The sequence below is a fragment of the Neodiprion fabricii genome, chromosome 4 (assembly GCF_021155785.1).
Source record: "Neodiprion fabricii isolate iyNeoFabr1 chromosome 4, iyNeoFabr1.1, whole genome shotgun sequence".
In the NCBI taxonomy this organism is placed as follows: Eukaryota; Metazoa; Arthropoda; class Insecta; order Hymenoptera; family Diprionidae; genus Neodiprion; species Neodiprion fabricii.
The window spans coordinates 37,733,119-37,757,719 of record NC_060242.1 but is presented as its reverse complement, the minus strand read 5'-3'; the positions used below and the strand labels follow the sequence as shown (position 1 = coordinate 37,757,719).

Sequence of the window (24,601 nt, the reverse complement as noted above, 5' to 3'; positions counted from 1 at the left end):
AGACAAAACTTCGTTTAAATTTTTCTATTCATCTGAAGTCAATTTAGAGTAATTTTCATTAATGCTTTCCCTTTCCTGTAACCGTGTTGGCGGTTCGATACAAAATGCGAGTTCGATTCTTCACGAACTATGCGCCAATGACTGGCGTTACAGCCGATGTGAGAGATTCGGAGTCATTCTCGCATTTGATCGCGCCAAGTTCAATAAAAAAATTAAATAAAACGCGCGAGAGTCGACGCGCGTATCTTTTACAGCAAAGAGAAGCCTTTGGCCTACGCGATAAAAATATTATCACATATTTCTTCCCTCTCACGATGAAATTCTACGTATAACAAATTTTCTACGTTTCTAGATTTTAAGAGCTTTTATTTAAGCCTTGTATCAATACGATCGATGCTCGGAGAGCCGAAATATACCAGTTGTAATGTTTCCAACATCGTCGAAATCGTCAGTTTTAAGCCAGCGCCGATCATTTTGCAGAGATCTCCCTTACCGTCTGCTATACTGACCGAAATTCTAGAGGGAATTTCAAATTGACTCTGTCTGAGAGGAAAATAGACAGACTCGTTCAACAAAATTTAAAAAAAAAAATGAAAGGATCATCGTTAAGAGAATAAAATCGAGAAAATTTAATAAGATACGATAAATTTATTCAACAGTATTTATACGTACTGCTCCGGTTCTATGTTTGTCTATGCTTTATTCCAAGGAAGTTAAAGTCGTGCTTCGGTGTTTAATAATTCAGCGCTTTGCCGAAATTATACAAGTCTTAGAAACTCTGTCCAGAGGCGCTTTGCCGTCAAGACTCCTTTCAAAAACCTTTCAAAATAACTTCAATATTCTAAATATACCGATGCCTATCGCTAAGAGGCACATTTATTAATATCCAAAGATCGGTGGTCAAGCGCATTCGTCATTCGTTGCAGTCTGTCGTTTCCGTGGTCAGCTCTTTTCCATTATCGATGATCTAAATTTTAAAGTCTACAACCCGTCATGATGCTGAGTGCCCAAAATAAACCTGACCGGCGTTACATCGAACAGAATTTTTCAAGGGGTAGCTCGTCCGTATTACAATATAATGATGGTCTTTGCGCAACTTGGAGTTATAGTTGAATGAAAGTAGGTAACGATAAATGATACATATTAACGCGTCGTAACGTACGTCATATGTAATATTAACGCCGTCCAGCGGTCGTCGTCACGGAAACGTTATCAATTTGTTGAAATTTATGCGTGGGTAATTAAAATTAATCGTAAGAAGAAAGAGGATAAGAAATAAGGCGATTGAAGCCGAAAGAATTAGTGCATTTCATTCCACTTATAAGCTATGACAATTCAATGACGATTGATAATGATTTTTTTTTATTTAATTTTTATAGCCTGTAATTAGTTCAATTTCCGGAATTATCAATATTGCATTCTTTTCTTTTTTTTTTTTTTGCAACTTCTACTCTTCAGAACCGTGTCTATCCTCAATAAAAAAAAAATACCCAGTGGAATAAAAGCCATCTAGGAAATTTGAAAATTACGATGTTTCCAAGATTCTTTAAAGTTAATATTTTACGCTTGACTTGCCGTTTTTAATAATTGAACGCAGAGGATAATAGAATTAAGAAGCGTTATACAATGTAAAGTAGTAGATATAAGATAAAATAGTAGTCAAGTTTTACGTACAGAAGACGATACTTCAATCTTCAGATAATTTTAGCGTCGTTCTGAATAATTTGCATTAATTATCATACTTTGATAATCTCAATTTTCACCTCAGGAGTTAATATTACTAATGCATGGTATTGAATACTTACTCGCCAAAGCCTCATAGCGGCGTCAAACGCGCTCGTACCGTGCTTATATTTTCCTAATATGCCATAGTTATACCGTATAATAAGCCACATTGACTTGGTAATCTTAAAATTGTATACCTGGACACAAAAATAGTATAACTCGGTGTTCTTTTGAAAGAAAAATCCGTCACGAGAAAAGAAAATTATAATTTGTTCTATGACGCCATTTGAGAATATGATAAAAAATTTGTCAACTCCAAGGGCTGAAAACTGTATGAATGCGCGAAAAATTTAACTTTGTATAGCCGTAATCGGATTCCTTGATCTGAAAAAAATTGAAACACGTGTTTTCAAAATTAAATATTCACCTGAGACAACTAAAAACATTGACGGCAGTTGAATGGATAAAAGAAATATTTTTCAAACGTTGCACGAATATCAAACGTGTTTTTCGGTTTTATAGCTATGATAATAAACATTTCAATCAATTGATGACGCGAAAAAGAAAAATAGAGATCTTATGTTGTTCCAGACGCATGAGTAGTAATAGTACATTACGCAACAAGGGAATAATCCACTTTTATTCCCTTGGTACATAATGCACTTTACTCCCGACTCAATTCTGGTCGCATTATTGACTTAAAACGAAAAGAGGAGAAAATCCTACAACTATCGCATGCATTTAGGTTGGCGGGAGTCAAGACGGTGACGAAGAAGGAAGGGGGGAAGGACACTACCTAAAAAAATTGAATTGAATTTTTAAAAATCTCGGAAATACAATAAAAGTAATTGTCTGGCATTTCTTCTGTATTAGCATCATCAAAAATTCACACGATGACATTCAAAATGGAAAGGAAAGACAGAAGCCAGAAAAATTTAATGAGTTTTACAGTAGTCGCCAATGATTTGTAACATCTAACCTCGGTAACGAGCAAAATTTTCGTTAAAATATTATAGTCGTGCATTTCAATGCGTCGCAGGTGTTGTTCAAGACTGATGTAAGGTTAGAAAAACTAATGGTTAATTTATGTGTCTCCTTTCTCTTTCTCCCTATTTTATTTTATTACGTACCATCTTAACTTTTCATTCTGCCTTTCGGGGACGTGTAATTAAATACAGTCTAATTCTAATTCTAATTCCAATTCCAATTCAAATGTCCTCTCTCTTTCAATTTTATCGTCAAAATTTGTGCTAATTGCTTGATAGGTTACAAATTTAGTGTGATTTTGTAAATGTACGTATAATCGTCTAGTGGACAATGTTGGGTGAGGGCCGTGTGTTTATAACTATTACGTTAGCCGGTCGCGTTTTTTAATTATGTTTTATATTCATTCTAATCGAGTGAAATTTTGTTCGAAATTTTGTTGTAACTTATGAGTTGAGAAAAATTTCCTTGAGGTTATATTGTAAAATATAAAAAATCTGGCTTTAAAGTCATCCGTTAATTACGTTCACAAAGTGTTGTTCCAAATCGTCACGTCACTTGAAAATATTAAAAAACAACGAGAATATTAAAAGTGCTGTTTTAATAAAGTTGTAAATTAAAAATCGCTAATTGCCAAATGAATGAGGTCACAACAGGGAAGGTCGCATGAATGCGATTACTTCTAACAAGGACAAGGGAAGGGAAGGGGGGCTGGATCAGAAACTATGAAATTCATGTGACGTCGCTTATGAATAGCCCCTTAGAAAAAATTTGCAACACAAATTTTTGTATTCTTAAATTTTACGACGGTAGCAAATTGTCAATATTTTCCGTCATTCAATCCCAACTGACGGAGGCTCTCATATTATTAATTATGTTCGGAACCAGAATTCGGATACAGTTCAAACATTTGTTAAAAAGTTGTCTGTTAATTGCGCATATATCCAGCGAATAATTTGCATTTTTTACGGAAATTGGCCAAATCGCATGTCTCTTACTCTCACGTACGTATATCGAAGGATTTCGGAAAATTGGTGACTCGTAAATGAGTTATAAAAATCAATCTTACGAGATGAGAAGGTCACTTGCCGTTGAAAAAATCTGGTTACTGTTTGACTAGACACATTATATGCGGTATTAGTGAATAAATATGTGATGCCCGGATTTCAACAATCAGCAATATTGCCGATCGGCAATTCGACAATGTCAGAAAGAGTTCAACCGTCGCGCAAGGTAAGCAAGGATGCAACGTCGAACCCGCCAGTTTCAATCTTACAAGTTTTCGAATCGCATGATCCGTTCGCTTTTCGCTGGACTTCGGAATTTCTAAAAGCTGAGTAAGAACGACCAAAAATAATCGATTTTCGATAAAATCAATTATTTTTCAAACTCGATTAATCAACCGACTCGATTGTTTTTCCTTGCAATCGCTTTTTGTTTTATCACTCCCATCGGAGTATCAATTATTATCATTGTTTTACTTACTAAGATAACTATTTGAAATAACAAGTGATGGAAAAATGAATAATCTCCCCCCGAATTTGAAATATATTTCGAACGAAACTGTAAATTATGAAAAAAAACTTTTTCCCCATTAAAACGATGTACTGAAATTTACAAAATTTTGTTTTCAAACGTACTGTTAAAAAAAAAAAAAAAAAAAAAAAAAAAAAAAAAAAAAAAAAAAAAAAACGAAATAATCGATCAATCGATGCATCGATTATTTTTAGCCTAATGACCGTCGCCGGAGTCGAGACCTCGTTCTGCAGCCAAAAACCATCAGCTGTTCACTCGACCATCAATAATACGACCAGAAATCGACAACTCGAGTTACCGATTCCGGCATTTGCAATTCGACCGCGTTTCAAAGAAACAGTCCTCAGATATCCGTGTAATTTACGCGCTTTGACGAAACAAAGTTCACCCGACATGGGAACAAAAGGTGGCGTATTTTACACACGCGCATACGAAGGCGCATTACGAGTCGAAAAATTGCACAACTCGGCCTTTCCGCGTGCATCGGTTCACGCTCTCCTCCTCGGGCAAATCCTTTAATCTTTATTCATGGCAAACGAGAGAGAGCCACGGCATAATATTACCATTTTGTCGTTAAATAAAAATACAGGTCTGCTGCCAGAGCCGACTGATATGTATATTAGCAAATTAACGATAATTCTGAGGTCGTGACGCCGCGCGCAACTAGTTTCCAACATGCCTGTTCTAAGAGACGAAAAAAAAAAAAAAAAAAAAAATTCCCCTGCCAAACAGGCATTATTCGCATTCTATTTTTCCGCCTAACCTAGAGTCTTGTCTTAACGTAGAGATGATGTGTGTCAAGTTCATCTTTCATCTTTATCTAGATTAATCCGACGCTTATCTTCATCTTTTTTATGGCAAACCGATAAGACAAACTACTTGCGCAGAGACAAGCTTATGCGACACGGTTCGAAGTCAAGACTCTGATGCCATTTTGGGAAAATAAATATTTCAGTGAAAACGTCTTTCCTCGAAGAAACTCGTTTCGCTCGACGATTACTGACAAAAGGGGCTGTTTGAATTAAATAGTCGATGTTTTGTGGGTGGTGAAGAAAATGTTTCGTTGCTTTATCTTAAATTTGACTTGATCCAACCAAATTTTTTTTTTTTTTTTTTTGCCTCGACAAAATATTACTCGCAGGAATAATATTTCTTAGCGCCACACTGTATAGGATATATCATAAAATCAACAATTTTCCATTCTTGATTGATTACGAATCACAATGAAAATTACAATAACCTTTTCTTTTATAAAGTTAAATGCATGGGATGCAACTACGTTACCTCTTATATAGATAAATTTGTATACGAGTACTCTAATCTTCATCTAGATAATGAATGACACGAATGTATCTTATACGTAGGTATAATCAACCGACCATAGTCGTTGATATTTTGGTTCCAGATCACGCGTCGTATTTGTGTAAAGATCGTTGATCACAGAAAAATACAAAACATTGAAAACGCTTTCGAGCAATGAATTTGCCGAAAAAAAAGAAACGAAGTTTTCCCCGCCAAACGACTTTTCGCCAGACACGAAAACCGCACAGCGTGCGAAACATCAATGTTCTCAGAATTTATTTGCCAGCCTAATCGTATTCCGTGACATAACACGTGAGAGTTACAATCGCAATGCGGTGGATAGTTTTTTAATTTCAAATTATACGCAATACGATTCGGCACCGTGTCGCGGAATGATCAAGGACCGATCTTGACCGCAATAAGTTTCAGTCACCCTGGCGTCGTTCAAAATGTCGCATATTTTTACTGGTACGAAAATTGTCGAAATCAGTGGACCAGACGCAGGATCGCACGATCGGCAAACGCGTGCAATAATGAATTCTAATTTCACTTCCTCTGCTCGCCGAAACGTTTACGTTCGCATCGGTGATTGTTGTCCCATTGTCAATATTACGCATTCTCTGAGCAATTTTACGTACCGTCAGCTATTCACACAGTTACCTAATGCGTATATTTGGACAACGATCAGAGCGAGCGATATCCTGGAGTGCCGTCGGCGTGTGGAATAGAACGGAAGATTTTCGCAACTTTCAAATCTTTTCCGAAACGTAGTTTTTTATTTCTTTTCTTTTTTTTTTTTTTTTTACCCAACTCTTTCTCAAGTCGTTCGATATTTTCGACCACAAACATTGACCACCAAATGTCAAGGTCTCCGAAACATTTCGCCTCCCGTTCAGTCGCCGATTTGATATAAAAGTCGGCCTTGCTAACCGCTGCTTCCCAGCTGTAACCTGAAAGGTGTCAGAGACGTTTAAGCCGTCGATAAATCGTCCGAAAATCGTGGGGAAAGTAACCGGATGTTGAGTTAATCGGCGAACTTTTGGGGCCCGTCTATCGTACTCTCGCTGCGGCGATAAGTAGAGTCCGCTTCAAGGGGCCGAGGCGTGTGAGCAATTGAAAAAATCCCAGTGGTTGAGAGACCTTCGAGCAACGAAATTTCCCAGCGTGATCACAACAGCTCGGAAATCCCAAATATCTGAGAAATCAGCCCGGTTACAAAAAATTTCGTGATTTTGCGGTAAAAACCCGAACGGTCACCGGACGACTTGATTTATTCAAAAAGACAAAAACATTCGAATCGATATGAGAAATATAACCATTTTTAGACAAATGACGCGTTGTCTAGTTCTAAAAACCGCGATCATTCGTCAGTCACTTCCCGGCTTTGAGAAATCTGCTAGATGAGTCCCAGGGATGGCCCCAATCGGTTCAAAGATCGATGGTCGAGACCGCTTATCCTTGGGCCTTGGATTGACCAGCGATTGGCCGAGCCGCGGTTCCGCGGGCTATATAGCCACCCGGCAAACAGATTTTTGGGTCAGACGTACCAAAGTTAGCTAGGCAAGCATCCGCCATCACCCCCCGATTGTGGTTCGAAGTACTTGAGCAGCGCGTCATTCATTGTCGGTCAGACCGTTGTGGTGAGAAGGTGAGCGAGTGCAGCCAGAGACCTGAAAGCCTAGCCGTCCTTGTCGAGGATGTACTGAACTGGGAGTCATCGACGGACTTTCGGAAAATAGGATCATCCCAGTCTCTGACATTCGGAATAATTTACCACCCGGACAAAGCCACGCTGCTTGGACCGACTCTTCAGAGTCATCGTCGGCTTGGGAGTCCATTTGTCCAGGTGACCATTTGACCAAGTACCACGGTACCATCGAAATGGCGAGCCTGATACGCAAGGTGGTCAGCAACTACAATGACATACTCGAATCGAATAAGGGTGAGTACCGCAATGATCAGTCCGTCTTATCACGCTCCTTGCTCTCCAACGTTACTCGTACTGTCGATTACAAGTCAGTCACGTAGTTCCGACCTGCCCGTTCTTAATTACCAATTATCGCGTTCCACCAGTATAAGCACATTCTTGTCCGACGCATGGAGTTTGCTTGGACTTAATTGTTCCACTTATTGCAATTGTTGCACACGGTGCAGTCGCCGCTCCGTCACCTTCACGGCTACCGTCGATCGTCATATCGACATATGTTTTTTTCGTGTCGCGCCACATCGGCCCACAACCAGCTCGAGTAATTATAACGATAACCGTGTCGGTTATAGTAATATTCACGTTACGTCACGAAGCGGTATCGAATTATTTCACTTTCGCTTTCTCATCAATTTTCGCTTGTCACGTACGGTAGGCAAGGTTATAACGGTGGAACTCCAGCACGGATCACCGATGAAAATCCATCTAATTTTCATATGGAGCAAAAAATTGCAGTCCCAGAATTTCGAATAACCGTGGCTTAGTCCTGAATGGAAATCAGCGAATAGCCTCCTTTTTCTTCTGGTCCCATCAGACTTTACCCCATTCTTCTCTACCGCATCTTCATTTAGTTTTATTTAGTTTCCATTTCTATTTGCCCAATCCGGATGGTCTGCTTCTTCTCGTTTCCGTTTTAACCTGACCATCGATATATCCAGGATCGATGGAACATCCTTTGAACACAAACGTCCGACTTCCTCGAGTGCATGCAAAAGAGGAATCCCATTGAGTCAAAATTTATTGAGCAAACGTGCCAGATATCCGGATGTACCTGCGAACGTTCTTTTTTCATTGCATAAGTGACCTAAGCAACGTGAGTTTCAAGTTCAGGGAACCCGTCATCAATCACTAATTTGCTTCACACATCCGTGTACGTACATGATTTTCACTTATACTTATTCGGTAATCGCTGTGCGTACGCAACGTTCGACTAGTAAAGCGTGCCGAGATGGCATCTCTCGTGTCTTAACGTTACTTCTCGGGTGAATTCTCCGACGACAAAGATAAGAGAAAAGAACAAGAAGTCAGAAGACCACCTTTCCATTTGTCCATTGTCGCCTTTTGCTCACTGTTACCGAATGAAACATCCTTCCAGATCCAATGGTAGACACGTGGCTTCTGATGGGGTCCCCGGGTCCGATCCTTGGCATCCTTGCCTTGTATCTGACCTTCGTTCTGAAGGTGGGCCCGAAGATCATGGCGAACCGGCCGGCGTACGAGCTTAAAAATCTCATGATCCTCTACAACGGTGCTCAAGTGATCTTCAGCCTGTGGCTGTGTTCCCTGGTGAGACAGACATGAGTAATGACCGGTGAATGTATGCGAGAGACGTTGTAATTTACGCAAATTCGAGTCCGTTCTAGCCTCCATTTCTTTCTTCTTCTCGCCGTATTCTACCTATTCACTAAGGCGAAACAAAAAGGAGTGAGAAGCAGAAGCAGAGATTTTTTCATCATTAGTTCACTACGCAACTCGTGTAACTTGTGTTTATATTTCCGCAGACGTTCCAAGTCGACCTGTTGCAGTTGATTATCGTTGAAGGATGCAGCCACGATGAAAAAGTGGTGAACAACCCGCTTCAGCTTGCGGTAACTATCAACTCAGGTCATTCTCGTCGACTGTTTCTATGTTCCACTGACGTTTATTCTCATGGTTTTAGCTCTCGACTGGTGCCTGGTGGTACTTCTTTGCCAAGATCACCGAGCTCCTCGATACCGTGAGTGTATTTTTTTCTCATCCACGTTCAAGCACCTCCGGAACACATAACGGACGATGTCTTTTACGAGCACCGTAGCCACTTAAGTGCCACATTCTAAACTGCCTCTAAACTCGCAAACTGCAGACAATAACATTACCGGGAAAAACACCTGGCCTGGATCAAAAATCGCATCCGTACCGTTCTGCGCCAACTGAACTTTGCAAAACGTTCGTTTCACTTTGGGCAGCGAAATTCAACCTTCCAGGCTTTCACCTGCAACTTCAAGGTCTGTAAACATGACCGAATTTTCCTTCCAGGTCTTCTTCGTCCTCCGTAAGAAGCAGAACCAGGTGACCTTCCTCCACGTCTATCATCACACCATAACCGCGCTGTTCTCCTGGTGCTACCTGAAGCTGCTGCCGGGTGAGCAGGGCATAGTCATCGGTTTCCTCAACTCCTTGGTCCACGTTGTCATGTACTCCTACTACCTGATCGCGGCGCTGGGTCCAGCCTACCGGAAGTACCTCTGGTGGAAGAAGTACATGACCTGGATGCAGCTGGTGAGTCAATTTCGGCGTCGATCGTTATCCCCGAGGTGTAGCCGCACCGGTAACGGATCGTTGTCAATCACCTTTTTCTCCATTGTCGTTTCAGATTCAGTTCGGCGTGATGCTTTGCTACCTTACTTACCTCCTGGCGATAGACTGCAAGCTACCAAAGGCTCTGACTTACTTCTTTGCGACTAACGTCACGATATTCATTTACCTGTTCAGCGACTTTTACAGAAAATCTTACACGAAGAAGACGGCTTAGATTGTTCACTTTTGCAGTGACTTCTTTCGATGGAAGATCGATGGACCGTTACTTGCGATGCATATTTCTGCAGTGAATGGTTATGTTTTTGCCTGAAAAGGGGCGGCACGCGATGCCGTTGGACACGGTCCGCTATTCAATAGATTGTACAAAGCCTAGGTCGTAAGTTTATTGCATAATACGTCAAGCCGTCCGCGTATATAAATGTAACAATAATCGGGTAAAAAGTCGAATACGTTATGCGCGTAAGAAATTCAAAGAGCGTTGTAATTGTTTGAATACAATTTCCAATCGATTTCAATATTTTTCATTCATCATTCGATGTGTTCACTTGGGGTTAATAAGTCAGGATCATCGGTAGGCAAGATCTGAACGGTAATTATAACGAGCAAGGTCATTTTAAGAGACGAAAAGGAAAATCGCTTCTTACATCTTTGCAACGCTATAATTATAACGTGAGCATTCCAACTACTGCAATGAAAAATGTGATTCAAATGAAACAGATGCGAATGTTCGTATCAGCCGATGTGCGTATCGTTAATTATTCGTTAAGTTTGATCTTAATCTATTTATTTGATGGCAATAATATTTCTAAGAAGTAATCTAATGGAATATATAAATCAAGTCATATACGTGTAATATAATACCTAGCATAAAATTCGAATGAATAAACTGATCGTATCGTTTAAAATTTTCGTCAATACACGTTTTATTTAAATCCGATAATTACACGCACAATGCGTACAATCATTGTATAATACAAAATTTAACACTATAACAATTTAACGCTAACGTAAACGCGAAACAGACAATCGCACGTCTTGCAGATTCGAACCCGTCCTTAAATTCAGTCGCTAGAAAAGCTTCTCTCTCTCTCTGTTCATTTCGTTCGTATTTTCAACCCGAACCAACAGTAAGACTAATTAATACAGTTCACCAATTATCGGATAAGAAATGGTTGACTGTGTATTAGGATGATTCAAAAGAAGTCATTATATTTTTCGAAAAAAAGTGGTAGTGAAAAAACGATTCGAAATGACGAAAAAATAATGCCTCCACGCGAAATATTTTTTTACTCAAGATTTAGAAGTAGCGCAAGTCGATTTTACGTATTTATTTAAGGCTTTTTTTTCGTAAAATTTAGATAAGATCGTAATTGCCAGTGTAAATATACATTTTACGAAGAAACCACGAGATACCTTTTTTGTAGACGATTTATTCTTAACAAAAAAAGCTATCTTGTTAAATTTGACGTAATCCAGTATTTCATGAGATATTTTTCAAGAACGCATTTTTTCCAGACTCGGCGAGTAAATTGAAAAAATTGGATTATGTCAAACTTAACAAGATAGCTTTTTTGTTAAGAATAAATCTACAAAAAAGGTATCTTGTGGTTTCTTCGTAAAATACATATTTACACCGGCAATTATGGTCTTATCTAAATTTTACGAAAAAAAAAAACCTTAAATAAATACATAAAATTGACTTGCGCTACCTCGAAATCTTGAGTAAAAAATTTTTCCGCGTGCAGGAATTATTTTTTCGTAATTTCAAATCGTTTCTTCACTACCAATTTTTTTCGAAAAAAACAATGATTTTTTTGAATCACCCTACCGTGCATACGATACGTAATAATTAGCGACTGAATCGTGAATTTATTAATCGATTGATCAGCTAATTTTATAGTTTATATATATATATATTACTCTCATGTATAATACATTTATCGTATTATATTATATGGTACATGCCTACATTAATGTATAATAATATGTAAAGATATCAACTCTTCCGTAAAGATATTTAAAGCTGTAAAATGCACGCCGAGTGCCTTCTAGTATCTATGAGTACCTACGATATTCGACGTTTGAAAGAAAAAAAAAAAAAAAAAAGACACAAAAACAAAAACACAGTGCCTACGTACGCTAATTTTGTCGTCAAGTTCAACGGTACCTAACTGTCTGCGAAATTTTTCTCGTTTATTAATTTCATCACATATCGATGACGTATCGCTTTGCTGAATCATTCTGCAGGCAGCAATAACATGTTAAATATTTTAAATCTATACATCCAACGTACGTTAAACGCGATTTAATCTTACAATTTGTGTGTTATATACAAGCTTCTCAAATTTTTTGCTCGCTTATATTTCGGAAGCGACAGACGCATCAAATTATATTCTATCATATTCTTGGCGCAGAACTTAACAAACTCGTAAACAACGATAAACGTATATAACCTGTTATATGTACAAATTCAATTATAATTATTTCGCGAATACATTTTCTGCGACCGAGTCGTATATATGTACGTATTTGAGATACGATCTGTTTGAGCAATAATTGCACACTTTGAAACATCGTCAGTGAAGCTTTTATCGAGATAGTTGGAAGATATATTTAGAAAGATTGGACCGTTTCTAATTTTGCCTGATTCTATTTCAGCCTTGTAAACTGGAAGATTACTGATCCGGTTTGCGAATCTAAAAATCTAGAGATAAAAAATTCCTACAGAAATGAAAAATATTATGAAAAACAAACTGAGAATATTCAGTCAGTAAACGCAGCTTCTTTGAAGAAAAAAAAGAAAAAAAAATTGTGAACCGAATATTAGAACCAATAACGTCCAGTCGTCGATATATTTTGAGAACTGTAATTCTGTCATTATTTTTTTAATAATAACAGCATCAAAGCCCTGGTACAAATATCATCGCAGTCCGAACTTCGTTTACAAATCGCATGCTAAATTTCGTTGAATTATTCGACGTGTCAACTAGATTTTTAGATTATCCACCTATGTACGCAAATACGATCGCTAAATGCGCTACTTGTTGAGCCAAAACCAATCGATATAAGTTGAACCGTCTTTTTTTCATCCAGCCATTCGGCGTCCTCGTAGGATACAAAAAGCCGGATCTACGTGTAAGGCAATTTTTTTTCGAAATCGAGAAAGCCGTTCATTGCGCCAAATAAATGTTTTCAGTCTCCCTTTGAAGGATGGCCAAAAACTGGGTCGATACTCGATCAGGCCTTCGTCGTTTTTCCATTCTGGACTTTACCGCCGTTCGTCACCCTCCGACTTTCTTAATCCTCGCGAAGCTTCGCACTCGCCACAGTTTCCGATGTCTTCGACTTGTCGTAGGCCTTGTTGTAAAAGTCCGCGAACAGTAAGTAGAAGAACGTCACATTCGGGAGAATGATCATCAGCGACCACCTCGGATAGTCGCAGTCGTAGATCAGCAGCTGCAGGCTGTGAAGGAAGGCGATGCAGAACTGGCCCTGAGAATAACGAACGAATATCAACGGGTGAAAAACTTAATCTCTCGACTACTGTAATAATAACAATAATAATAACAACAACGATCGTTGTTCATGTTTTTAAAAATTTTCGAGTTTTCTGACCGATTTTCATGCTGATCACGGAAAATCGTAACTAGGCACTGGAAATTATTTGGAACGCTGGGTTGAATCGTTGGAAATAAATGGAAATCGGGGAGAAAAAAATTAATAAAATTTCAACGAGTTGAAACCATTTCACCTTTAACCGCAAGACTTACAATGATTTCCATGATTTTCGACGTTTGTCGCGCGATTTCAAATGTTGAGTAGAAATTGGCATGGATTTAAGCTAGCCGAGAATCGATTGCTCGTTACTTAGAAAAACATCATTTCGGTCATTCAAGCTCTTTCGATTGGATATTTGATTTGCGATTTGTAAAATTATGGCCTCCTCGAATGATGCGAAAAACTGCGTTATTCGCTAAAGTAATTCAGACTTTATCAATTCGACGAGAAAAAGAGGATCAAGCCAGAGAGAATTGGCGCGCAAAAATTTGCTCTAGAAATCTGTAAGCGTTGACGAAAGCAAGAATCGATTGAAAATTGTACCATTTGTAAGGTGGTGATGTATTTCTTCCACCACAAGTAGGCCTGATATTGCGGCAGCATCGCCGCCAGAAGGTAGTAGGTGTACATGACGATGTGGACGAAGGTGTTGATGATGCCTGAAATTAGATGGGACGAAAAAGGAGAAAATAATTTGAGTAACAAAGTAGCTCAACTAAAAAGTGGCGAAAAAATCGGTACCGGATACACAAGTCATAGACGAGTAGAAGAGCAGAGCAAAATGTAATAGATCAAAAATAAAATTGATTAAATATAGAAGATCGAAATACAGACGACTCGACTTGTAGGGAGATAAAAGAATTCCACGATGCACGTTATGTGTATTTCAGCTTGTTTATACATTATAGCGTTTCGAAACAGACGAAAATTATATTTTTTCAAACGCGCATGAAAATTTCGGTAGAGAATTTCAAATGGAATATTTCAACCAAACATGATCGCTTAATATTAATATTTAGAGGTGCCTGTTTTACTTCTTTCATTTACAAGTTACATAACGCGTACAAAAAAAAAAAAAAAAAATTGTAAAATTAATAAACTATCTAAGTACAGGTTTTCATAGGGAATTTCAAGCTCTATAAAAAAAATACTGAGATACAATTTTCCTAACTTTATCAGGTTAAGAAATATTCGCCCACAAACATTGAGTCATCTGTTGAATATTTCTTAACCGTTTATATTTGGGAAAATTCCATCTCATTACTTTTTTATAGAGCGTGAAATTTCCTGTAAGAATCTGTGTTCTGATAGCTTATAAGTCAAGCCGTTTGCGAGAAAGGAAAAAATTCAACAAATTTTCGATTTTTCTTACGCATTATTTAAATAAGAAATGGAAAAAATAAAATCGACACCTCTAAATATCAATATTAGAAGGTCGTATTTGGCTGAGATATTCTATTTGAGATGCTATAGCAAAATTTTGATGCGTGTTTGAAAAATGTTTCTTTTTTTTTTTTTTTTCTAGAAACCCGCTATCATACATTCTCATTTATTCATGTAATTCGCTATAAATTTTGACTGTCTAATCGACTAGACTCTGACCTTTCCAAAGTTTTCACGTTTCACACTTCGCTTTTTCATTATAACATTTTGACACTGCGTTACGCTGTTCAGACTTTCCACTATTGAAAAATTCGATATTACAACCGTATCTTGTGGTCGTTTTAGATTTTCTTTTCTTTTCTTTCTTATCCTTTTTTCGTACCTATGAAGGTCCCGTGGCCGCCGGGATAATACTTGGTGGCTCCCCAAGCGACGAGAGGCATGACGGTGTGATGATACATGTGAAGGAAGCTTATCTGTCGATCCTTCTTCCGCAAAACGAAGAAGACGGTGTCCAGGAGCTCGGAGATTTTCGCAAGGAAGTAAATGTAGACGCCTCGAGCAACCTGCGGATCGTTCATTATTACTATCAGGTGGATCGGAGAGATTCGGATTCTTCTACGTCTTGAATTCACTTTTAGCGATTACGTGCAACTCGCAAAAGAGACGAAAGAGAAAAACAAAAAGAACGATAGAGTGAAAAGACAGAAAACCGGTAGGAATTTGTTGCAACCGGAATAACACGCTCATATATTAACAAATGTACGTACGAAAACCGATCGTAAAAAGATTTTACGAAACATCGTATCGACAATATTTTTCCGACTCGTGCGTAGGTCTGATTTTCGTTTGTTTATTCTCAGGTACTTCACCTTTTGCTTTTTTATCGGTAAAGAAAATCGTCGCTTTAATTCGATTCAAATTATACACAGGTATGATATTTAGAATTCAAACAAAAACAAAACAGAACGAAAAAAAAAAAAAAAAAAACACACAGCAATAATTTCCACAATTATCTTCGTGTATCCGAATTGTAAGTGTAGTTAACCATTTCCTTTCTGTACAAAACGTTATAGAACGTTGAATAGACCAATTGAAAAACGATAATGAAGAGTTAGTAGAGAACGAACGTACAGTAATTTGATTAAATTTGCATAAGAACTCGATTCGTGAATTTATACCGTCATAAAAAATCGATAAAAATAAAAAATAACGCATCTTTTTTTTTTATTTTTTTTTTTTTTTCAAATTCCAACCGGTCCTCCGGTAAAAAGTCATCCTCATTCGGCAAAGCCGACCGACGTAACCGGTCACCTTGACTATTAATTACGCCGAGGTGAATAAGTGGATAGAAATATGGAGAGAAAGTGCAGGTAATAATATTGGAATGATTCGAATCTAACGTGAAAACTGACCCGGAGCGCTTCTGGTGAGTTTGAAAAATCTACGGGCTCGCACTTCCAGCTGTATTTAGTTAGCCAGGCGGCGTCGAGACCCTCGCAAAATAACCAAATGCTGAGGATAACTTGGAACAAGTTGTAAAGAATGAGAACATTCTTGAGCTGATACGGCTTTCGGTGTTCCATGTGCCTCGGGCCCCAGGAGAGAACGAAGTAAAGGTAGCCGAACATTATGCTGGCGCCTGGGACCGGCGACCCCATCAGAAACCAATCCTTTGTCCTCACATCTAGGACAGATCAAAGAATTGAACGCATGACCGTCTGACGTGATGGGCCTGCGGCAGATAATCTTGTTCGATCGATTAATTGACAGGTGGAAAAATGCTGATCAATTTATTACGCAACCCGAACTAGGATGAAAAAGATCCGAAGCACGTGATATGCGGACTCGATTAGTATTTCCGCACTCGAAACTTTTTTTTTTTTTTTTCTTCCACCAGCAACGTGTTCTTAAAATTCACGGTCACGTTTCACGAGTATCTAAAATCGATTGGAAAGAAAACAATATGCTTCTGCAACAACGTTCGCACGTACGACAATTTTACACATCTTGTACATTTTTTTATTTGTTTATTTATTTGTTTTTTTTTTTTTTTTTTTTTTTTTTTTTTACCTCTTGCGGGCTGCAAACCACAGAATTTTTTTACTTCCGGTTGATGGGAATCAGGTTTTTTAGCGATACGGATTTCGTGGTGAACTTTGGTTGAAAGTCACAAAACGCAGTTAAAACATTTGAACGCACTGCCTTGTATTTCATGATTAGGTGTAATCTCTTATATTTTTGCAGAGGTTCTTTCAGTTTGAAAAAATAACTTTTTATCCGGATATTTGTAAAAAATAATTTAGGTTCTTGTTTTTAGTGATTTTTTATTTATTTTTTTTTTATTTTTTTTCTTGTTGAAATTCTTCGACAACTCCTCTTTCCAAATTCAATGCCATATTTATGTTGACAATGAGAATCTCTTGTCAATGATTTACAAGATTTGTTGAACATTTGTGAATTAAGATACGGAGGAGCCGATTGTTCGAAGTAACGTAAAATAGGATTCTCGAATAAACTCACCAGCCCATTCGTAGAACAAACGTTGGTAAAACCTCACGACCGAGTTGTTGTAGATGTTCGACATCTCGCTGATTGTATCGTCGCTGGTGTTCATTAGAAATCAGACTGTAACGAGATTAAAGGCAATTAATTAGTGGGTTGAGCATTTTTTTTTTTTTTTTTTTTTTTCAATTATGCGTCAAAGAACCGTAAAATATAGAAAAAAAGAAAGGGGCTTCAATTGGTGCGTTAATTAAATACACAATATAACTTTCTCGCAAAAGAAGAAGGTGTACCGGACGAAGCAATCGATAGATTCTTGATAATCCACAGCGAAATTCTACTTATACCGGGACAATCTCTTGAAACTTGAAAATGAACCGCGCATGCGCCAAATAATCAGATCTCATTGGTCGGCCAAATCTTCCCGCAGCGATAATTTTGTCCGCGACGCAGGCGGGCCAACCTACGCAAAATGTCTACGTTCGAATTTTCAAAGAGCGTAAGCGTTGAATTCCGAGCGTTCTTCGAAGAATCAACTTTCCGACCCGACAACAAACGCTTCCGAAACCTTTCCGAGTCGCTGCCTCGATTACTTGAGATTCTAACCTCGAAAATTCGTATCAACCGCATCGCCGGCAGAAAGAGTTCGACAGCTGAAAACTCGGATTGGCCAGCCTGCGCGAACAGCCGATAAAACTCGCGCATGCGCGGTTCATTTTCAAGTTTCAACAGATCGTCCCGGTACATGTTTGTCACGTATGTACAGGTGTAAATAACGAGACGCAGTTACGAATTCGGCGAGTACGCGAATGAAGTTAAAATTAGCCGAAACAACGACGAGCAAAATATGAATTGTTTTTCGGTGCGATTTCCTCCCACCCACCACTTTCCGCCAACTCGTAACACACGAGCGGATTCGTAATATCAAAACCTGACGTTTGACTCTGAGAATTAAGATCGAGATTCGTTTATCGTTGACACTGGCAAGATAAAGCGATTTGACACGGTCCGTGTGTGCAGCGGGCTCCTCTGTAAAAAGTGAAAGTCTATGGATATGATATATAAATTAATATAATCCGCATGATATATTATAACCAGAGTTTCTTTTTTACCTATCATATAATTTTGCGTTTGCTATGTGATTACATTGCGTTCTTGCCTTTCATTTATTTGTTTCAAACGGCCAGCTACAACGGCAAAACATCCGAGAGTTGAAACTGGCTGGAAACGCAGCTTGCCTAATTATTGACACCGATGTGAGAATTTAACGCTTTCGAATCGGTCAACTTAGATTCGAATAATAATAAGTGTGCGCACTTGTGTTAATTAAGTGTGCTTTATACACACGAGGACGTGACTTCCTCGAGATTATATCCTCCTAAAAGAAATTTTTTCGTCGTTGTATTTGATTTTAGGTCGCGAGTAATGCGAGGAAATAGAGTAATTATAAAATAAATATAACGGCGGATTGCGATTAGAGACTTTATTTAATCCTAATTTTTCGCTCTATTGTAATTCGCACATTTTTTTTTTTAATTAGTCAAGACTACGAACTAGTTTAAGTGTTACGGTCTACGAGCGTGAAAAAATGATTTACTCCTTTTTTTCTTGAATTTGCTAGTATTTTGGTTTACGACTGTCGAGCAGCTAACTTAGCATCGAAATATGTCTGTAAATTACTTTACGTTCAGACTCTTTTTGATTTAAGGTTTTTTTATTTTATTTCTTGTATCAAAACTGTATAGAATATATGATTCACTGTTTTCGTTTTTTTTTTTCCTTATTTTTTTAAATTGTATGACATTAACTGGTTTTTTCTTCCTTCCGAAATTACCGCACACATCTCGAAATTTAGCATCCCCCAGCTGATTTCACTTTTCTGAGATCACATTCTGAGATCGTGACGCATTTATGAAAGATCCTTGCTGGGCTAAATCATTCGGTACGATTTATTAATTCAACTACGTTATGTGATCAGGTGTATTTATAAAACATTCCTCGCGACTGAATTGAACTCTGTATAAAAATTTTCGTACATAAATCGCGTTTGCCTCTCTCTCTCTCTCTCTCTCTCTCTCTCTCTCTCTCTCTCTCTCTCTCTCTCTCTCTCTCTCTCTCTCTCTCTCTCTCTCTCTCTCTCTCTCTCTCTCTCTCTCTCTCTCTCTCTCTCTCTCTCTTTTGCATGCATCACTCTCAGAGATTCGATAAAAGATTTTTTCCGACACAGCGCTAATAATCATTATACCTAATTGCTGTGATTCTTCCGAGTACGATATGAAAATTTTTTATCGGTAAATTGTTCTTGATTAGCCAATTAGTTGAATAGATTTTTCTACTTGAAAAAAAAGAAAAAAATTAAAAATTAAAAAAATTAGAAAAACGTAGACTCCCGATTTGGAGCTGATCAGCAATCGATTTTTCGAGATCAAACGTAATACAAGGGTAACGGATCTCGTTGAAAATAAATCGCAATGATTAATATACAAAGTGTATATATAATATACATTACAAACTTATTGCATCATATATTTGCATTATATTACAATAGTTATATATGAGAGAAGCGAAAATCGTCGTTTGATTAAACGTCCGGCCTTACAAATAGTTATAGAAAATGTACATACATATATACATAGAATTATACACCGTTTTTCAAACGGGCGTGTATAAAATCAGTTTTGAGATTGTGAAATTCCTAAACAACTCGAATGCTTGCCCGCGAAGCGTATGTCTGTATGTGTATATAACAATTAAGGTGCGATGTAATAGTCCGTTAATCACTCGAGACTTCGTTCGCCTAGGAATTCGTTTGTAAAATCGTCGCGTAAAAGAGATAAAAGTTAACAAACAGGCGGGGCTGAGAAAGAAAATGGCTTGTGAGATGCGTTTTCACTCGCGACCCGGCGAGCTCCGATGACATAAACAGCTCTATCATAGTTACGTGAATGGGCGAAAAGAAATATCCGAAGAAACGGGTGAAAAGGCAGCAATATCGAGCTCGTATTACTTTCCCCGATCACGCGGAAGCCTCTCTCTCTCTCTCTCTCTCTCTACTTCTGTCTCTTTTTCTAACGTATTACGGACAGTAAGGTTTGTTAATTGATGCGCCGATTCAATAACAATTATCGTCATATTTCTCAGAATCGGTAGCACAAATTTTTGGTGCAATATATTTATTGATGCTGTGCGAAACGCTTTTAAAAACCAATCTCGTATAATCTTATATGCTATGTATAAACTTTTAAGGTGGTTCTTTGTTGACTCCGGAGTAAGTCGTATATCCTTTTGGAGGAGTATAATTTACATTGAAATTTTTAAAATGATGTGGATAAATGAAGTTGACGAATTTTAATTTTTAATCGATAGCGAGTGTATAATTTCATTATTTTCATACGGCTTGATGTAAAATAGATTTCGTTCGGTCAAATGTCAACGATTTTATCTTTGTTTTGTTATTATTATTAATAAATCAATCCAGATTATGTGAAAATACGATTCACGTTATTCAAATTCCGCGCCATATCGTCAGAACATGGATGCGACATTTTTAAACTATACACCGTCGTGTTTATCATTAAAAATCTTTTTGAAACTGTCGGCAACGTCTACTTTTCAACATGTCGTTGGCAGGATTATATCATTATTCCAACAACCATTATCTCGTTTTTTTTTTTATCAAGTTTCACAGATTTCATGATAAATAATTATGACAGCATTTCCATTGAAAAAACTTCCAACTTTCTTAAGCGTTTTCTATAAAAATCCAATTTTTAAACAGCTGATTTTCGCATTTTGGCGGATAATCTGATCCGATGTACAAATTCTATTCTAACGTAACATAATTCGTTACATCAGTCATTAATCTCAGACTCTTTTCGCTGTATCATGCGATATTAAAATATCGGATATTGACGAAAAAAACGAGATTAAAAAAGTGAGAAACGAGACTCGGACCCGACGAATATTACAATATTTGAGCGAGAAACTCCGAAGTCAATGCAGAAACCGCAATGCGAGAAATAATAATAAATCGAAAGTGATGAAAATCAGTGCAGGACGAGGGGAAAATATGGAAATACAAGTCCGCGAGTTTAAATGCAAGAATAGAAAACTGACGGGCAGATCGTTACATAAGCAATGTGCATAGGTGCATTCAGAGCCGACATGTAACGTGCTGGCTTATGCCGAGTTATGCACAACGTCCGTCAATCCGGTGATTTGTGCAATAAGGACAAACTTTTTAATATAAACTTTTTTTTTTTTTTTTTTGCTGAAAAAGTTTCTTAAATTAATTATTTTGTAAGCTACCCAAAAAACGACCTTTTTTTTGAAAAATTCTCTACACGTTGTAAGATGAGAAACGAACATTTTAAGGGTTCGATTGGAGTGGAATTCCTATTTTTACTATTTCTTTACATCGATTTAAGTATCGAATATTTATCAATTTTACACAAGGTTACGTAATTGGTTGTTGGTGATTTTTTTGATTGATGGAAATTTTTGAAAAATGCAAGACAATCAGCCACAAAGAATGAATTTCCTAACTTTATAATTTAATATTGATCGAAACACAACGGCGTCCTTATAAAAAAAAAAATTTCAAAGATAGTAAAAATAGAAATCCTACTCCGAGTGAAAACTTAAAACGTTGATTTTTCGTTGTAGAATATGTGCTGGAATAAACATATTAACAAAAACTTGAGTTGCTCAGATGGATCGACTAATTCATTACGAAAAATGATTTGTAAAAAAATGTTGCCGCTGGAATTAGGTTGATTGGATGAAATTTGAAAAATAATATACGATTCTTCGAGTTATCAAACGACCTTCAGCATCTGTAACAGATTTCTCGACGAGGCTACAATTTTTACACAATTACGACGCTTTCGGTTAAGTGAAAGAAAAAAAAAAAAAAAAGAAGTATTTTCAAGTTCAACGCACTCGCAGTTATATCGCCGAAACTTGAAACTCCAATGTCGTCACGCTGCAGCGCTGTCTTATTTTTCCGGCAAATTTTTCGCCACTTTATCGAATCTCATCGCTCCTCTATAATTCGTAACTCGCCGAGTTCTAGTTCCTGCAAAAATGATCTTTCAGCATAGAATTTCGATTTCCGTGCAAACAAGTAGAAAATCAATCAATTTTTCAAATTTCAAAGCCTAAGACAAAGATCAAACTGTTTCTTCAAGAAGACTGTATCAATGACCTGGGAACCAACATCTTGATTATTGACAAATATGCCAGTAAACAGTCCGAAAAGTTAAAGCCGGTTGTGTTCAATTGCACCGTTATCACAAACAAACCAAGTCACCAAAAGTTTCGAAATCTCGAAGCTCTACAGTTCCCTTAAATCGCGCGATCATTCGTCATTTGCGAACCATCCCGGATCAATATCAGCTGTTCGAAGTAGTCGTCATCTTGCATAGAGCAATGTCGTTCGTTGAACCGCACATCTTGAGAGACACCCGGCGAGTGGAAATTGCAAATTTACGGCCGTAAGCGCGAGTGAAACGGCCCGTATAATCTGCGCAAAGCGAGTCTGAACCGACTTGAGTCAGTCGACGGAGAGCAGAATTTTAAGAGGACTAGAAACAGAGCAGGAGAAACGGATAAAATTGCAGTCCGTAGGTGTGCAATTATTCTTGTTATTAAACCCGTTGGCGCAGTTGGCGAGAGACCAGCGAACCTTTCGCAACGTCAATTTCTTCGCGATAAGATGACAATTCGTCCTGATACTCCGTAACGACAAAGATTCTTTCCCAGCGATTCCTTCACGGTGTAAAAAAATTTAACCGCTGGTGTGGACGAATTGGCGAACCGTTTAAGAATTATTCCAGCAGCTGTGGCGGAAATTGATTCGCAACGTCGCGCGTCCGATCGATTATCAACGGTAATTTAATTAATGAAAAAAAATAAAAAAAACAAAAAAAAACAAATGATAAATCCATGAGACTCGATGGACTTAAGATCACCTCAACTTTCAGTTGGGTAACGAGTTACTCCGCGTACGCAACGTAATATCTAACTCTGCGTCGTTTCGTAGCAAAAACGGTTTATTCGCGGTTAGCTTTCACTTGAAAAGCTCGCGGTCCAGAGTCGACTTCGTTCGGTTTATTCTTACGCTCACTTCGACAGCCGTTCTTTCTACACGACGAAGAATCACGACGCCTTCACTTTGCTCTCGCAGACTTTTGAGAGAGGAAGCTTTTTCGAGATATAAACAAACGATTTGTTTAATCTGCACGAATCGCTAACTCAAATTGCTTCTTATTAAAAAAAATTGGCCACGGTTATTGCGTCCAAAGAATTTTGCCCCTCGATCGCAATACCAATGTCGAAAAATTTTCATTAATAAAATAACCGCGAACGAAGCGACTCGGTATTAATGAGTCTACCCAATTTAGGCGCGCTAAGAAAAGGCTGTTTTCATAAGTTTTTTTCAATTGGTTTGTATTATAAGTATCGATATACCGGGACAATCTCTTGAAACTTGAAAATGAACCGCGCATGCGCCAAATAATCGAATCTCGTTGGTCGGCCAAATCTTCCCGCAGCGATAATTTTGTCCGCGACGCAGGTGGGCCAACCTACGCAAAATGTCGACGTTTGAATTTTCAAAGAGCGTAAGCGTTGAATTCCGAGCGTTCTTCGAAGAATCAACTTTCCGATCCGACAACAAACGCTTCCGAAACCTTTCCGAGTCGCTGCCTCGATTATTTGAGATTCTAACCACGAAAATTCGTATGAACCGCATCGCTGGCAGAAAGAGTTCGACAGCTGAAAACTCGGATTGGCCAGCCTGCAGGAACAGCCGATAAAACTCGCGCATGCGCGGTTCATTTTCAAGTTTAAACAGATTGTCCCGATATAAGTTGTTACATTTAATAAATACACTCCTGAAATACATGGAAATATTTTTTTTTTATTCCATTTCAGTGAGTTTTTATACATGAAAGTGGTAGCTGAAGAAAGGTTCGAAAAAAAGATGGGTCTGCGCTGTTGATGAAATCCCTGGGATTGATGGTCCAAAAAAAAAACTCGATCGGTTTTAGATTCAGCGTATTAATAGCTATAGCGCATATCATACGATTTTTTATTTTTGCAAAATTGACAAAATGGCGGACATTTTTCGAAAAACAAAAGAAATCCACGTTTCTTTTCAATGTCTTTGGCCAAATAAAAATGGTCAAAATGAAAATTTTCACAAATCGTTGATATAAATGATTGGAACTAAAATGAATTGAAAAAAATCTTTCCATCTATTTCGGGAGTGTATTTATTAAGTGTAACAACTTATACTTCAATATTAATAATATAAACCTGTTG

The 24,601-nt window shown here is 37.8% G+C and overlaps 2 protein-coding genes and 1 long non-coding RNA gene across 6 annotated transcripts in view; 1 reads left to right on the top strand and 2 right to left on the bottom strand.

Annotated features, from left to right (window-relative positions):
- Positions 1 to 24,601, bottom strand: part of LOC124179901 — a 123,395-nt gene that overhangs the window by 14,380 nt on the left and 84,414 nt on the right. The window lies entirely within an intron of this gene.
- LOC124179893 (elongation of very long chain fatty acids protein AAEL008004) lies at positions 6,489 to 11,015 on the top strand. Of its 3 annotated transcripts, none has more exons than XM_046564752.1 (6): positions 6,489 to 7,489; positions 8,628 to 8,818; positions 9,034 to 9,120; positions 9,192 to 9,248; positions 9,548 to 9,790; positions 9,885 to 11,015. In XM_046564752.1, the coding sequence occupies exons 1-6, from the start codon at positions 7,429 to 7,431 to the stop codon at positions 10,041 to 10,043; spliced, it is 798 nt and encodes a 265-aa protein (XP_046420708.1). In that variant the 5' UTR covers positions 6,489 to 7,428; the 3' UTR covers positions 10,044 to 11,015. The 3 variants fall into 3 exon arrangements, with proteins under 3 accessions (XP_046420708.1, XP_046420707.1, XP_046420709.1); XM_046564751.1 differs by lacking the exon at positions 6,489 to 7,489 and adding an exon at positions 7,499 to 7,793; XM_046564753.1 differs by lacking the exons at positions 6,489 to 7,489; positions 9,885 to 11,015 and adding exons at positions 7,499 to 7,793; positions 9,375 to 9,457 and having other exon boundaries at positions 9,548 to 9,725.
- The window catches only part of LOC124179896 (elongation of very long chain fatty acids protein AAEL008004), a 46,958-nt gene continuing 32,500 nt past the window's right edge, over positions 10,144 to 24,601 (bottom strand). For both annotated transcript variants that reach the window (XM_046564762.1, XM_046564761.1), the window contains exons 2-6: positions 17,294 to 17,398; positions 16,186 to 16,457; positions 15,153 to 15,336; positions 13,931 to 14,046; positions 10,144 to 13,321 (exon numbers count right to left, since the gene is read on the bottom strand). In XM_046564762.1, the coding sequence (XP_046420718.1) occupies positions 13,127 to 13,321; positions 13,931 to 14,046; positions 15,153 to 15,336; positions 16,186 to 16,457; positions 17,294 to 17,387 (861 nt within the window). In that variant the 5' untranslated portion in view covers positions 17,388 to 17,398 and the 3' untranslated portion in view covers positions 10,144 to 13,126. The remainder of the gene's footprint in view (positions 13,322 to 13,930; positions 14,047 to 15,152; positions 15,337 to 16,185; positions 16,458 to 17,293; positions 17,399 to 24,601) is intronic.

Bases quoted from the DNA above. Each gene is read 5' to 3' on its own strand.
- LOC124179893 (XM_046564751.1), top strand. From the start codon at position 7,502: ATGATCAGTCCGTCTTATCACGCTCCTTGCTCTCCAACGTTACTCGTA. The intron at 7,794-8,627 runs GTAATTATAACG...ACATCCTTCCAG, and splicing joins TCGGCCCACAACCAGCTCGA to ATCCAATGGTAGACACGTGG. The intron at 9,249-9,547 runs GTGAGTGTATTT...TTTTCCTTCCAG, and splicing joins TCACCGAGCTCCTCGATACC to GTCTTCTTCGTCCTCCGTAA.